The sequence below is a fragment of the Notolepis coatsorum genome, assembly GCF_963971535.1.
Source record: "Notolepis coatsorum genome assembly, chromosome: 17".
NCBI classification, from domain to species: Eukaryota; Metazoa; Chordata; class Actinopteri; order Aulopiformes; family Paralepididae; genus Notolepis; species Notolepis coatsorum.
The window spans coordinates 88,616,220-88,633,439 of record NC_140181.1 but is presented as its reverse complement, the minus strand read 5'-3'; the positions used below and the strand labels follow the sequence as shown (position 1 = coordinate 88,633,439).

At 45.2% G+C, this 17,220-nt stretch overlaps 1 protein-coding gene across 1 annotated transcript in view; it reads left to right on the top strand.

The window, feature by feature from the left end:
* Positions 1–318: 318 nt before the first annotated feature.
* The window catches only part of top1b (DNA topoisomerase Ib), a 50,265-nt gene continuing 33,363 nt past the window's right edge, over positions 319–17,220 (top strand). Inside the window, exons 1-9 of the mRNA XM_084334190.1 lie at positions 319–456; positions 751–775; positions 2,513–2,609; positions 5,011–5,170; positions 10,004–10,059; positions 10,270–10,374; positions 11,501–11,591; positions 12,035–12,120; positions 13,459–13,574. Coding sequence (XP_084190316.1) covers positions 424–456; positions 751–775; positions 2,513–2,609; positions 5,011–5,170; positions 10,004–10,059; positions 10,270–10,374; positions 11,501–11,591; positions 12,035–12,120; positions 13,459–13,574 — 769 coding nt within the window. The 5' untranslated portion in view covers positions 319–423. The remainder of the gene's footprint in view (positions 457–750; positions 776–2,512; positions 2,610–5,010; positions 5,171–10,003; positions 10,060–10,269; positions 10,375–11,500; positions 11,592–12,034; positions 12,121–13,458; positions 13,575–17,220) is intronic.

Here is a 17,220-nt window from a genome sequence, read left to right as displayed (position 1 = left end):
TGAGGCCACTACTCTCCTCGAGGGGCTGCTAGGATGCTCTGGGACAACAGGGGATGTAATGGGATTTGTGTCCAGTTGTGTTGAAGTTGTTGAAAGCATCGTTTGAATGCTTTCTACTGATTTGAGGCATTAATCTAATTGCTCTAATTAAAATGTAACGACCTGCTCCAAAGTCAGAATTAACCACATTGGTTTGTCATAATGAGATAATGTTGTGTTGTTTTTTGGGTCAGGGAGGGTCCATCCAGGGCATTCTTTCTCATTATTCAAATTGATTTGGGCATGCGCAGTCACTAAATATTGGGACTTGACCCAGTGCGCAACGACTCCATTCCACAGTCTATCTAGGCTTGCTAGAGGCTCGCATCCTGGACAGCTATCTTCTGTAGGCCTACCTGCTTTACAAACAGAAAGAACTTGACAATGAGTGGAGATCATGGTCACAAAGATTCTCAGGTAGCGCTTTCTCAATATTTTATGATTGTCTGGTGCCAGACGTAATTGGTTTCCTGCAGTGACATGGTTGACTAATATACCAATAATGTCATTATCATGAAATACCATATTGAGTAAATAAGTTATCGATAAGCCACTTGTCATTATAGTCGCAACTTTGTGTGTGCGCACTTGCAGTTTATTGTGATGTGTTCAGAATCTATTTGCCTGTCAGTTGAAACTTGATCAAATAAACCAAGCTACCGGCATTTAGAAAATAAAAATATTTAATGTGTTTGTTTTTACAAATTCCAGGTCAATTCTGGATCTAAAGCAAACGGTACGTCCCCCAATGATGATTTTATTTCACAGTATGTTCGTCTCCACTCGCAATCGTGACCAGTCTACTGTTAGTTTTTTAAAGGACAGAAATGGCGTCCCAGAGACTAAGTCCCTTCTCCTCCTCTCTCTTGCGGCTATTGTTCAAAAAGAGGGTCTCAAATCTACACTTGCGCCCGTCCGTGGTTGAATCTGAGGGTAGATTCTGAAAGCGCTTGGCACCGTGTTTATTATGCATACTGTAGACGTATGATAGGGTTGTGCAATTACACCTAATTTTGTAGCCGAAAGTAGCAAAATGGGGGTTGAGGACTTAGTCTCTGCGCCATTTTCTTTTTCTCTGCCGAACAGCCAGAGTGCCGAGCGGTGAGGGAACGGCCTGCCGGGATGTGGAGGCGAGAGCTGGGCGCTGATCAGCCTCCCAGCCCGACGCACCGGCGCGTTTACAAACCGCATATTGGTTACACTCTGTTCCGCGTAGCCCATATTATGATTCTTTAGAATTTTCTGTAAAACTTTTAATTATGGAAAATAAAGTTAGCCTGCGTTATTAAAGCCATATGACTTGATCTGTCTTTTTTTCCCATTTTTTTGGTAGAAATTAGACCTTCTGAGGAATTATCCATAAACACTTGTAAAGTTCAGAGGACTTTTAGTTGGGGAATAAATAGTGGAGTTAATCCTGTGTGTGGGGGGGAATTACCTCACGGGAATGGTTATGAATGATGAATGAATAAATGGACGTGTGTTATTGTTTCACATGACAATAGCATCCTATCCGTTATCAACTGCCATGGCAGCGGGACGCCACGAGGTGACGATCTAGCCGCCCAGTCAGGTCTTTCCCACAAAGGAATTCCATAGAAAGAATAAATGACAATTTCTTCCACTTAAAATCCAAGAGTCTGGAAACATAAATTCAATAGCCCTTTCACTGAAGTCAAGCCATATAACTGTTGGCCTACTTAAGAGATGGCACTTGCAGTCAATCTTCCAAGACATACATGCCTAGTGTAGGTGATGGTAGGCCAGGTCAGTCATTGTAAAACGTAGAGCTATCTGTTGGGGAGGCAGTCATAGATGCGGCAGGCATGCTGTGACTGGCACTGAGAGGGCACTGTGGGATTCCCAGATAAGCTACCTCCGTTTCTACTAGGCAAGCTTACATACCTGTCTCGCCGGCTCTACCTCTCCCCCTGTTCTCGCCTCCTTTAGTACTCCCTCACCCCCTGTGGATTTTCTCCTCTCCCTCGATTACAAGCCTTCCTTACTTTCTGGAGTTTGCGATAGGGAGGAATATATGTATAAATAAACTGTGGTTCTAAATGTCAGCTACACTTCACTTCCTGCTGTTAAATTACTGTCCAATATAGTGCAGTGTTGCTTACCTCAAGTTTTATTAGAACTGTTTAGCTTACTGTGCAGATAATGGTGTTTGTGTTTGTGTTCGTGCATGTGTGTTCCTGACTTTGGGACCAGCTTTTCCAAATAGGGATACATTTTTCGGGGTAGGTCATGTTATATGATTCCCAGTAGTTTAGGAAGTATTTGCATCCCTACCGTACTCCATATTTGCATTACATCCCAGCCACAGGCACGGTAGGCACCCGGATCTAGTTTTATTCACGGGACAAGCGACAGGCTAAAAGATGCATTCTCAGATTGCACGGTGGTCATATTTCTCTGCGTTTGGGGGGCGGTGTCCTAAACGAGTCAGTCCTCTCCTCTTTTGTCCCAGACACTCACAAGCATAAAGACAAGCACAAAGACAAGGACCACAGACACAAAGACCACAGGAAGGACAAGGAACGAGAGAAATCCAAGCACAGCAACAGGTACGATGACGGACACTCCCATCCTCCCTCACTTTGTCCTCCCTTTTCTCTTTTGACGCACCATTGGGTTCCATCACGACACCGTTTGTGCTCGAATATCCACACAGACACAGTGTATATATATATAGGCGTACTCGTTTACAGATTTTGTTTCATTTTGATGTGATAATTTTTTTTTATACTTTTGACACAAGTGGAAATTGGAACAGTGCCAAGTACAAGACCAAAGATCCAATGCCACATCGCCTTGTCATGTTACAGCTACGAGTGTAGTTCAGAGCGTATTAAAGCTACGAGTGTAGTTCAGAGCGTATTAAAGCTACGAGTGTGGGGGGGGCAGGTGGCGCACGGAGATTACGTTCGTCACCAACACCGGGAGACACTAGGATTCGCCTGTTCGAATCCAGCTCCCGGCGTTGCTATCAGCTTGGCTGGCCTCTCACACTGATACAATTGGCTGTATCAGGGGGTGGGAAAGCTGAAGGGTGGGTCCTGGGCGTTGTGGACAGCGACCCCTACAGTTCGGTCGGGGCGCCTGCTCAGCGAGGGTTGGAACTGAGGAGAGATAGTGTGGCCTCCCACACGCTACACTCTCCCCGGTGAGAACCTGCGCGGCCAGGTTGGCCTGCCCCAGGCTGCACATGCGTCGGAGGAAAGGATGTGACAGTCTCCGGTCTCCCGGACCAACAGTAGGGGAAAGTACGCAACAACCAGGAAGGGTGGGATGGGAGAAAAATCGGGAAAAAGGAGGGGAAGAAAGATTAAAAAAAAAAAAAAAAAAAGCTACGAGTAGTTCAGAGCGCATTATAGCTACAAGTGTAGTTCAGAGCGCGTTACAGTTACGAGTGTAGTTCAGAGCGCGTTACAGCTACAAGTGTAGTTCAGAGTGAGTTACAGCTACGAGTGTAGTTCAGAGTGTGTTACAGCTATGAGTGTAGTTCAGAGCACGTTACAGCTACAAGTGTAGTTCAGAGTGCGTTACAGCTACGAGTGTAGTTCAGAGCACGTTACAGCTACGAGTGTAGTTCAGAGTGTGTTACAGCTATGAGTGTAGTTCAGAGCGCATTATAGCTACAAGTGTAGTTCAGAGTGTGTTACAGCTATGAGTAGTTCAGAGTGCGTTACAGCTACGAGTGTAGTTCAGAGCACGTTACAGCTACAAGTGTAGTTCAGAGCGCGTTACGAGTGTAGTTCAGAGCACGTTACAGCTACGAGTGTTGTTCAGTTCAGAGCACATGACAGCTACGACTCCGAGCGTAATTCAGAGCGCATGACAGCTACGAGTATTTTGATTTAATGAACTGAAATGGAGGGCATTCATAATGAGGGGTGTCCACAGTGGCACGCATAAAAATAATAAAAACAGCGCTGTAATAATCATTTCCAGGGCTCTTTGGTAAAGGATATCTGACAATATTGGGACCCCGTACCGTACCTTACGTAGTATTCTGGGGGCCCTTTCAATTAAAACCATGCTTGCGTGAGGCACATGTTCCAATTGAAATGATGATGCAATTAATACACACGAGTACCCAGAGGAAACCCACGCAAACATGCAGAGAACATGCAAACTCTACACAGAAAGGCCTCCTGCTGGGGTTTTGAACCCAGGACCTTCTTGCTGTGAGGCAACAGTGCTAACCACTGCACCACCGTGCCACTTCCTTTTGTCATGAGAAGGTTGATGTGCTACCATGGCTAACGTATCATTTGGAACGGATTAACATTCCAGTGACGGTTGTCTCGATCATTCCAACCATATATCTGAATCAAACAATACTGATATCCATTGCAGCCAGAGGAGACAACCATGCTATTACAGGGAGTAGAAACGTCCTTTCTATTTGGTTTCTATTTGCCCCATGCATGCTCTTTGGTAGAATGCTCTTATGTCTAAACTGAACCGTTGGTTCAAAGATGACAACAGCAATGATGTATTTGAATACTTCTCTCTGAATTTGAGTGTAATCTTTCCAAGGGAAGCACCCAGTAAACAACAGGAAAGAAGTGCGCTAAATAACTCTGATTTAACCAAAGCGAAAGGATCCCTGTCATCTCACGCAGTCACACGATCAAAGACAGTGACGTGGTTTCTCTGGGCCATCCTTTCCGATTGACATCTGCCAGTGCTAACCATTCGCGCTATGAGCCAATGAAGTTGTTGATCTTTCGTGGCTTAGATCTGCATCGCAACACTTATGAGTTATAGTGTAATGGGATAACCACAGATTTGGCAAGTAATGAAATTGGCCATGTTGGTCTTTATTCAGGATATGTCGGCTCTGTTGTCGGTCATGGGAGCTTTGTGTCCAGAAATCCTTTGTGTCTGGTTAGGCCGGGTCCCCGTCTGGCCTCCGGCCCTTCACCTCTGACCTCCTCTGTGACCTCTTGTGTTCCCCAGCGAGCACAGAGAGCACTCTGAGAAGAAGCACCGGGACAAGGAGCGCGAGAAGCCGAGACACGGCGGCGACGGCGGCTCTGAGAAGCACAAGGAGAAGCACAAGGAGAAGGACAAGGAGAAGGACAAGGAGAAGGACAAGGAGAAGAGGAGGGAGGACAAGGTTGGTCTGTTTGTCTGTCAGTCTGTCACCCTGACAACTAGCTGCTCGTAGATACCGACCGGTTACAATGTTTTGAGACATAAACTGCAGGTTGCACAGAACAATGTGTGTCTGTAGATACATGCTAAACGCCCCTCTCAGGACGCATATAGGACCGATGGAAAGAAAAGAAGTAGGACTATTACCAGTAGATAAAAGTGTAAAACAACTTAAGCTAAACCACATGTATAACATTGTTAACGACAGGACCCCTGACTATTTGAAAGGCCATGTGGTTATGGTAAGAGAGCTACACGATCATAACACCAGATCTAGAATTATGTCTTGCAGTGTTCCTAAAGTTAGGAGTAAGATAGCAAGGAGCTCCTTTTTTTACACAGGTGTTGTACTTTGGAATGAACTACCTCTGCCTACCAAACAAAGTCAAACCAAAAGCATTTTTAAAACAAAGGTAAAGGCTAAAATGTATGGGAAGAGCAAATGGCTCAGCAGCCATAGGGCAGAAAATCTGATTCCAGGGCTAGAGTAGACATATGTGCAGTGTTTTTATGTTTTAATGTTTTTATGTTAAATTCTTTCTTCCATCGTAGCGACTGCATGTTGGTCAAGGGTGGGGCCTAGAAAGAAAAAATATATCTGTCTTTTGACATACCTCCTTATACTACATCATTATTGGAAAGCTACCTCCTTATACTACATCATTATTGGGAAGCTACCTCCTTATACTACATCATTATTGGGAAGCTACCTCCTTATACTACATCATTATTGGGAAGCTACCTCCTTATACTACATCATTATTGGGAAGCTACCTCCTTATACTACATCATTATTGGTAAGCTACCTCCTTATACTACATTATTATTATTGGGAAGCTACCTCCTTATACTACATTATTACTAAGCTACCTCCTTATACTACATCATTATTGGTAAGCTACCTCCTTATGCTACATTATTATTATTGGGAAGCTACCTCCTTATACTACATTATTATTATTGGGAAGCTACCTCCTTATACTACATTATTACTAAGCTACCTCCTTATACTACATCATTATTGGTAAGCTACCTCCTTATACTACATCATTATTGGGAAGCTACCTCCTTATACTACATTATTACTAAGCTACCTCCTTATACTACATCATTATTGGGAAGCTACTAGGGGTGGGAATCGCCAGAGACCTCACGATACGATACTATCGCGATACTTGCGTCACGATACAATAGTATCGCGATACTAAATATATTGCGATACGCTGAGTATTGCAAATATTATAATAATTTTTTTTAATCAAATTGAATTTATTACTTTTTTTCAACTGCAAAGTAAAACTATGTCAACATGTTTTATCTAATAAAATAAAGTTCAGTCTGTTCATCTCACTTCAATCATTTTTATTGCAGACGTATTTTCTCAAGCAGACAGATGTAAACACTGAATCTGTGTTGCATGTACCTGACAAACTGAACTGTTTGTATTACAGTCATATTCCAACTTAACTGAATGCACATGTGTTTGTGTGGAATACTGTACTATTACAGGTATTGAAATGAACAATGCAACTTCCTTATAAAAAAATAAAAATGTTTTTTATTTAATTTTTATGAATAATTAAATAACGATACTTGGCGTCCCTGTATCGATACAGTATCGCCACGCAAAGTATCGCGATACTACTATGTATCGATTTTTTTCCGCCACCCCTAGAAGCTACCTCCTTATACTACATCATTATTGGGAAGCTACTTCCTTATACAACACACACTACAGATGGGTAACCTTTTCACTACCACACTAGAGATGGTTAACCTTTCACTACAGACGTCTGTAGTGTGGTAGTGAAAGGGTTAACCTTCTGTAGTGTGGTAGTGAAAGGGTTAAGTTCCTCCGAGTTTGCTCTGAACAGGGTAAATCGATAGGTTATGACTATAACCAAGTTCTGTTAATAGTGGTGACGCTCGGCATCACTCATTGCACTATCCCCGCATGTGCACGCGCACTGAATAAAGACCACAAATGTACCTTTATATCCCAATATTTGTCTGACCACACCCCTATCAGCTTCCCATATAAGCAAGCTTCCCAAGCTTTCACCACAAGGCGAGATCAAGGGCTGCAGCGGCGTCGGATGCCGAGCGTCACCACTATTAACAGAACTTGGTTATAGTCATAACCTATCGTTCTGTATCATAGTGGCTCCGCTCGGCATCACTCATTGCACAAGGGAGGCCGAGCGGGAGCCACCGGCCGACAAATACACCCCGCTGAAAGCCCCCCACAACCATCAGAACAGGGAGGGCCGAGCCCCCCCGACCCCCCCTAATGGAGGGCACCCCCCCTATTAGAGGTTTCCCGGGAGGGCGACGGACCCGACCGTGCGAAGACGCACAGGGTGAGCAGACCGTGGCCTGACCCCACGACTACACACACGCACAACCCGCATGCCACCCGGGAACGAACGGAGGGAACAACCTCGTTACTGCCCCCAGAATCACGGGGTCAAGGGCAAACCCAACCCCGTGGCAAGGCCGCAGCAGCGGAGCGCGAAGGAAGGCCCAGACCCACCAAAGGGACTGGACCCCCTGGAACGGGGGCCCGGAGAAGTCCATGATGCCAGCATCAAGACCCCACCAGGTGGGCACTTAGTGACCCCGCCCCCCACATCGCCAGCGTATTCGGACAAAGGCCCCTCAGCCGAGCGGGCCCTGTCCCCCCAATAGTCCACCGCCTGGCACACTGACCCTGCAGAACAGGCAGTCAGCATGGCCGTAAGCACACAAAAAAGGTTAACCAACGGAAGCAGGCAGCGCACCGGGGAAAAACCAGGCAACAGGCTGTTAACCCGAGCCTGGAGACTGCGGATGAGAGACAGGCGCCAGAGGGGACAGCTGAACACAGCCGCCCCGGCGGAAGGGGCGTATGCTGGCGTCGTCGTCACCATGACAAACCTCCCTCAAAATGAAGGCTGACACAATTGGCAGACGTCATGAACGTGCAGGGGCACACTCAACCGGCAACCCGGGAGTTGACACTGCACCGACACACCAGAGAACCAACCACCCAGTCGTTACCCTATGCGGTGGTTGGTCCCATAACCCCTCAGGAAAAAACTCCAAAACATACCTGCGGCACTACCGCAGTACCCGTGTTCCAGTTTCCAACAGGGTTATATAAAACGCCATTTTTTAACCCCAAGCAACCAAGGCGTGCCAGTCAGTCGCCTGATTACAGAACACCCCGAGCTAGCACTATGCGTGCGTCGGGACACAACCACATCAATGAACAGGTTATTTAGACCTGTCATTGAATCCCCAAGGCGCCCAGGGGAACGACAAGAGGGGTGTGATACTTCCTAACTCCAACTCTTTTTAATAGAAAGAAGGAAGCACCAACAGTATGTATCCCAGTCTACACAGCCGGGGGTAAAACATTTTCACATTTTTACATCCCACCACCCTCCCATAGGAAGGAGACGGAAATCCCCAGAGAGACTTCCCACGCGAGCTGTACAGATTGAAAAGAATATATTGCACTTTGAGCCATGTAAAAAATTGGTTTTAGGGCTCTCCGGGGAGGAGGCACTGAACCCATACACACTCAATAATCGAATTGAATCGAATACACACACAATAGAGTAGGACTCCTTCTTGAGGTTCCACTCACCTTGACAATCTGAGGAGGAGGCTCTGTACTCTGAGGAGGCTCCCTCACATGGAAGGAGAGTCCCAACTCACAGAAGGCCCGAATAGGAGCTTCGTGAGGAGGAGCCCTGACCACCCCCCGAAACAGATCCATCACATGGACCTGAACAGCACACGGAAGTCCTACCAACAGAGACGCGCACAGTGACGTACTCTATGGCGGGGGAATTTCTGCGGTGCACACGCCCAATATTCCAGGGCGTGGGACCAGGAAACTCCCCCCCCCCCCCCCCCCCCCTCACCCTGTAACGTGCCGAACCGCAACGTGACAGGAACCTTGAAGGACAGGTGGGTTTACCCCTGACCAACAGAAAAAAGGGGGAGGAAAGGTTACCACCCCTTTACGACCCCACACCCATGATACGATGTAATGACAAAAAGAGTATGACGCAGTCATAGTCAGCTCCATGAGGCGTCTAACAGCTTCACACAGCACATGTGCTAACCTGCTATCTGATTTTTACTAAGGAAAAAACACAGAACAGAGAGGGCCCTCCAAGAGCCCCGGTACCAAACTTACACATGTGCTTCTGTGGCCAGCCCAACCCAGTTGTAGGTCACACGACACACACAACCCATTATCACCTACAAAAAATGGCAAAAACACTCTACAGAGGAACGCCGTTTTTCATAATGAGAGAATACATAATTCTCGATTAGTATCGGCCACAGGCCTTGCTAAGCACACACGAAAAGCGACCAAACAATCTTTCCTTTTAGGAAAATAAAGTTCCTCAAGCAGTTTTAGCACAACCTCAGCAATCAAGCTAAGGGTTACATCGTATCCCTACCACACAGTGACACAATATAGTGTAGCAACATGTATGAGAGGAGGATGAAGAAGTCCCCAGGGAACCGGGGGGAAAAACAACCCTCCTACTTTACCCTTAATACGGCCAGTTAAACAGGTAAACCTGTTAATATGTGAACACACTGTTCATTGTCATTACAGGCTGAGAAAAGAATCATTCTTTACTCATATGTCACTAAGCATAGCTTTATAGGTTAGTTTAACCCCCATAGTTGTGAGTACACAGTACATAAACACACAGTTGCCTTTCGAGTTTAAATAAATGTTTGAAATGCATTTTAAGAAAATATATATTCTCCTGTTTTTCATGTACAGATCAAGTCCTCACATGGAGACAAGCTTAAAAAGGAGAAAGAAAATGGATATACAAGGTAAGGAGTTTTACTCAAGAAAGAGTATTCTCTGTTTTTGATTATTATTATCACATATGGCTGACCTGAAATAAAACGTATTAAGTGTCAGATCTGACCATAACCCAACTGTAGAAAGAATGTATTGGGACTCTAGTTATTATTATCTGCTCGTCACCATAACACGTCTAATATGAGGCCTCTCTCGTCTTCTAAAATTGTCTGTCCCAGAGAGACGAGCCCTCCTGCCATAAAGACAGAGCCAGAGGAGGACAATGGCTTCTATCCTTCTCCTAAACACAACAAGTCCACCAAGAGGGAGCGGGACGATGAGGAGTGAGTATCCAGGTCCATCTAAATACCTTTTATAAAATGGGTAGCGGGTGCGTGGCTGGGTGGCGCAGCGGAGATTGCGCTCGTCACCAATGCGAGAGACCCCGGTCTCGAATCCAGGTGTCAGCATTGCCTCCGGCTTGGGCCAGCCGCCATACTAACTCGTTTGGCTGAGTTAGCGGGAGGGAAGTCGTGGGTGGTAATCTGGCGTTGTGGACAGCGACTCCTACAAGTCAGGTCTGGGCGCCTGCACAGCAAAAGACAGGAAGTGGTGAAGGCAGCGTGACCTCCCACGCGTTACACTTCACCAATGAGAGTCCGCGCTGTCAGGTGAAAAGAGAGCCGCTGGCTGTCTCTGCATGTGTCGGAGGAAGCATGTGGTAGACCTCAGGGCTCCCTAGACCGACCAGTAGGGGGCACATGCGCACAACGACCAGGTAGGGGAGGGGGGAATTGGCATAACAACTAAAATTGAGATGGGAGGAAAAAGCACAGAAAAATCAGACGGGAAAAAAATAAAAAAAATAAACGGGTAGCGGGACGATGAGGAGTGAGTATCCAGGTCCATCTAAATACATTTTATAAAACGGGTAGCTCAAATCAAACAATATGATTGGTTCATAGCCATGGTATATTGAACGTATATCCGTAGCTATGATTCTAATTCCTTTTCACAAGTCGGTATCACTCCACGTCTGAGGGAAAAAACGCCAGCCTTGTTAAATGAGAGGGTCTGGTCTACGGAGGAGACTGGGGCTGACGCATGTAGATCGGGGAATCCCTTGCATCACGGAACACACATATGCCCATATATGGAGCAAGAGAGGTTAAAAATGTGATGTTTTTATCCAGATTATTTGATTATTGACACTTCCACTAAATGTATTAATCTAGCTACTAACTGGGGACAAATGACAGATAAAGAAATATCTACGCCCCTTAGCTGTGATATAATAACCATATTCCAATGGCCTGTTAATGTCGTGGACTATTGCTTAAATCAATCATTCCGTGATTTTGTTTTGTTATATTTCATATTTGGCCTATTTCCGGATTTCCCCCACATTTTGTTTTTGAGGGTCTTCAAAGACTTCGGATTAAACGTGCATTATTGGTGTATGTTTTGCAGATATGAGTGCAAGCCCAAAAAAGTCAAGACAGAGAACGACAAAAAGGCTAAGAAGAGGAAACAGGAGTACGATGACGAAGAGGAGGAAGAGGTTAATGGATGCACACACTCCCTTTAAACATTCACTTTAAACACTCACTTTAAACATTCACTTTATTAAACACTCACTTTAAACACTAACTTTTAACATTACACCATATTGTATCTATTTTATTCTTACACATTTGCACTACCTCTTCTACCTCATTTTAGCATTTTCCATTTTGTACATTTTAGTTTTGTATATTGTATAGTGTTTGGTCTTTTACTCTTGTACTGTATGAAGCACAATCTCAGGAGGGTCATACAGAACCAAGCATTTCACTATAATGTACCTTTTATAACAAGTGAAACTTGACTTGACTTGGATTGGATTCATAGATTCCCCCCCTTAGCCTCTGGTCTGGTCTCTCTATATAGACTGATTCATATATCCCCCTTAGCCTCTGGTCTGGTCTCTCTATATAGACTGATTCCTTTCTCTTCTGTTTTCAGGACATAAAGCCTAAGAAGAAGATGAAAGACAAGAAAGGGGGGGATGGAAAGAAGGTCAAGAAAGAACCGGAAGAGAAGTGGAAATGGTGAGATAACGTCACTGACACATTGTTCTCTTCCTCTGGGAGCCGCACATACTCCGCCAAAAGACCGTTGATACATAGAGGAATAGATGCCACTCGTTTTATTAATATACCTGCATATAACCCCTCTATATACTTACTTATACCCCTGCATATAACTCATAGCTCTGTATGATAGCATGTACAAATGCTGCATATACCATATCTGTACATATCCTATTCTTATTAGTTACGCTGCTGGCGAGTATGACTTACTACCATAGTGTCTTTATACCTGTATCACTGTACATATTATACTACAACTCTGTACATACATCCAGGGAACAAAATTCACTTTTTGACTTACCAGCCATTTGGCTAGTCGATTTTAAAAACTACCAGCCAGGCAGATTTTTTACCAGCCAAAGATTATAAATAGCTTTTTAGTATATCGCCATGTGTTATTATTCCTATATAATACTCTCATATGCTATTTTCAATTCATATCATAAACAACATAAGGAATATTAGCATAATTTTGAGTGGACTGAAGGAATGAGTCAGCGTTAATAGTTTTAAATGCAAATAATTTATTGAAACATAGAAGTGGGGTCGGGACACACACACACTTTCTGCTGTTCTCTATGGCTCTGCCTCTGATCAGGATTAGCTTGTTAGCTTACGCTTACGCTAACGTAACGTTAATTTCGGGCGATGTGGGCATAAAGGAATGGCGACGATGCAAAGCATGTTAGATGCATTTGACCCGTTGTGAGAGAAAAAAAACACCACAGACTTATTTCTGGTCGCAAAATAGGCGCACTGCTCTGTAGCCCTGCTCTGCTTAATGCAGACAGCATGGACTGGGCGGATATGACTTGTCGAGTTGCCACGGCCTGTGGGGATTTTCAAAATAAGCGTATCGATATGAACCGAACGTTGCTAGCTGCCGGAGCCATAGATATTATAGCTGGAGCTGCGCTTGGGGCGGAAATGAGACCCGCCACGGGATTTTCAAAATAAGAGTATCGATATGAACAATTTTGTTACACGCCAGGTGGCGAGCAGACCTCTCATTGTTACTCGCCAAACCTTAAATCTGCCCGCCATTGGCGCTTGGCGGGTACTTATTTTGTTCCCTGCATACATCTGATTAAAACTACACTCGGTAGTACTCATTTAATATATCTCACCTATATTGCTGTTGCACTTTACTGTTACATTTGCACTCTGGTTGGATGCCAAACTTATTTTCATTGTACTGTACTTGGGCTGTATGATGAATACATTTGAATCTAATACAATTTTATTCTTCTTCTTTCCTCTTGTGGTTGATTCTTTGTTGTCGTTTTGGTTGATCAGGTGGGAAGAGGAGAGATACACTGACGGCTCCAAGTGGCGCTTCCTGGAACACAAGGGCCCCGTGTTCGCCCCTCCGTACGAACCGCTGCCCGACAAGATCCGCTTTTTCTACGATGGTGAGTCGTACGGTTTGTGAGGTCATTGGGAGGAGAGCTGTGAAGTGGTGCCGTTTAGGGCCATCCTCGACCAATCAAGTTCTTAGTCAACTGATTGGGTTTCTTGTTTATATTGTGACGAGCCTGGTGGGGTTCAGACTGGCCACGGTTCAAATACAAACACATTCGAATGGCCACACAGGAGCAATATCAATCAATACAAGTATTTATTGAATTCAGGGCAGAATCCAGTGGGAAAAAGCAAAAGAATGGTTGTGATTCAGTCCGAGGGTCAAAAACACAAAACAGGCTCGCCGACAGAAAAAGGGATTGTTCACTATTCAGGGTAGTCGTCCGGTCCAGGGTCAGTACACAAGGGGGTTTCTCAGCCAGTCCAGGGTCCAGTACACAAAGAACCCCTACTCGCCTTCACCTCTCCTCTCACTACCGCTCACCTTCACAACTCCGAATACTACAATCTCTCTCTCTCAATAAACAACAACTCCAACCTCACCTCCGCTCAATTTACTCCTAACTAACCTAGTGGCTTTGTAGTGTGTGGGTCTGGGCGTGTGCACGTGAGATGTGGGTGGACTAATGATGTGCAGGTGTGTTCAAGTTTCAAGTTTCTTTAATAGTTGTCATACAGAAGTACAGAATACTTTTATACAAAATGCTTCTTACTGTTACGCTCCAGAGACTGTGCTAGACAAGATAAGTATGAAATAAAATAGTATAGCATGTAAAATAGAAGTAAAAATAGAGGTCACAGTGTTCAGTATAGACATATGTACAATGTTCGATGCAGAATAGAAGTAACTGAGTTACCATACAATATACAATATACTATGCAATGTACTAATATACAATACTATATAGTGCAAAGCAGAAATGGGATGAGGTACAATTTAGGTACAATTTACAGTAAGGTGTACGAGTTGTAGTGCAAATCCTTTACCAATAAATATAAAGTGTGTTTAGGTGATCTAAAGTGTGGAGAGTGGGTGCTGCAGTGTGCTGTTTGTTTAAAGTGAGTGTGTGCGTGTGGATGTGTGTGCTGTGTGCATTTGATGGTTGTTGCATAGTGTTTATTGTTCGTTGAGCAGCCTGATGGCCTGGGGATAGAAGCTTCTTCTGAGTCTTTCTGTGCTCGCCTTGAGACTCCGGTATCGCTTGCCTGACCGCAGCAGTTCAAAGAGGCAGTTGTTCGGGTGGCTGGAGTCCTTGATGATTCTCTTAGCCTTACCCCTGCACCGCTTGTTGTAAATGTTCTGGAGGGTGGGAAGCCCCCCTCCAATTGTGCGTTCGGCTGAACGTGTCACTCTTTGTAGTCTGCTACGGTCTTGTGCAGTGCTATTCCCAAACCAGGAGGTGATGTTGCCAGTCAGGATGCTCTCTATTGTACATGAGTAGAAGTTCTTAAGGATCTTCTGACTGACTTGGAACTTCCTTAGGCGCCTGAGGAAGTAGAGGCGTTGTCGTGCCTTCTTCACAACACTGTCAATGTGTGTGGTCCATGTCAAGTCCTCGGATATGTGGGCTCTGAGGTACTTAAAACTGTTCACTCTCTCAACCGGTGCCCCGTCGATGCTGAGGGGGCTGTAGTCCTTGACCCCCGCCCTCCTAAAGTCCACAATCATCTCCTTTGTTTTGCTGACGTTCAGGGAGAGGCTGTTCTCCTGGCACCATCCCGCCAGGACCTTGACCTCTTCCAGGTAGGCCCTCTCGTCGTTTGCGGAGATCAGGCCCACCACTACTGTGTCGTCAGCAAATTTGATGATTGTGTTGTTACTCCGCTGAGCCACACAGTCGTGTGTGTACAGGGAGTAGAGGAGGGGACTCAGAACACAGCCCTGGGGGGCCCCTATGTTGAGGGTGATGGATGAGGAGGTGCAGTTGCCTGCTCTCACCACCTGGGGTCTGCCCGTCAGGAAGTCCAAGACCCACTGGCAGAGGTCATAGTTCAAGCCCAGGTCCCTGAGCTTGGCTATGAGTTTGGAGGGGACTATGGTATTGAATGCCGAGCTGTAGTCGATGAATAGCATTCTCACATAGTTCCCCTTCCTCTTGTCCAGGTGTGATGCTGCTGTGTGCAGCACATGGGCTATGGCGTCCTCCGTGGACCTGTTGGGGCGGTATGCAAATTGCAGGGGGTCCAGGTTGATGGGGAGGGAGGAGCAGATGTAGCCCTTTACTAGCTTCTCAAAACACTTCATGGCTATGGAGGTGAGAGCTACAGGGCTACTGTTCTATCAGTACTAATCAGCTACCTAATTGACTCTACTCCTTCCGTGGCTAAAGTATCTCCCATCCTTCACATATCCATGTGGGGTGAGATCTGCCACAATATATAAACGTATTCAAGCCAATTGGCGATGCCCGCTGAATCACGTGACTGAGTACCTGCGCAAGCTACTACGGGGTTCTATGGAGAAACCATGACACCCCGCTGACTGAAAGTATAATGTAGCTCTATGGAGAAACCATGACACCCTGCTGACTGAAAGTATAATGTAGCTCTATGGAGAAACCATGACACCCTGCTGACTGAAAGTATAATGTAGTTCTATGGAGAAACCATGACACCCCGCTGACTGAAAGTATAATGTAGCTCTATGGAGAAACCATGACACCCTGCTGACTGAAAGTATAATGGAGCTCTATGGAGAAACCATGACACCCTGCTGACTGAAAGTATAATGGAGCTCTATGGAGAAACCATGGCACTCACCTGATTAAAAGTTGCTTTGCACGAAGCTGGATGTCATTTTGCCAAATCAGCATGGCTGTGAGTGAGAGTCTTCCACCTTTTACATATCTAGCTTTGGCATAGATTGATTGTTTAGAATCTTTAGATCACTAGCATGGCTAACAAATGCAAACATATTGTAGTCTGCCCTGTTGTTCTGACCAGGATTACGTTCCTTTTTGCCTCCTTGATGCACACACTGAGTCTGACGTGGACAAGAAACCTGTCTATAGTCATGGGACATAATCTGTCATCAGTCTCTTGCACACCTGAGTGAAAGTCTTGGTGACAGGTGTGTTGGTGGAGAACAGCCTCTGAGGGTCAGGACACTGTAATTGCTCAATCTTTGACAATCTTTTAAGCACTAGCCATATTTTGAGAAAATTCTCCTATAATGGCTCCAAGTTTGACAGGAGCTGGCGTGAGCTGGATAGTGTAGTTTTTATGAAATTCAAAAGCCCATCGAAAGCCCTAGGTCTTTTCTTTCATAGGACTACACACACGTATGACAGCTTCATTTATTTCCCTCTAATTCATCCGGTTATTATAAAAAATAATAATAAAAAGCCTGCCATTGGTCAATTGCCGCCAAATACGACTTAAAAAACCCAGAACTTTTCAATAATAATAATAATAATTATTAATTATTTTGTATCCACTTTTTCATCCTTATTTTTCTCCCATCCCAATTTCGCCTTGCCATTTCTCCCTTCAATTCTCCCCTCCCCTGTCTCGAACGTTGCTAGACTATGCCTCCCACTGGTCGGCTGCAGTGAGGACCAAGCCTTGCATCACGTGTCCCCTCCAGTACACGAGGAGGCAACTGTCGCATCTTTTCACCTGAACAGCACGATCTCTCAGTGGCGAGGAGTAACGCGTGGGAGGCTCACGCTGCCCCCGTTACTTCCTGATTCTGCT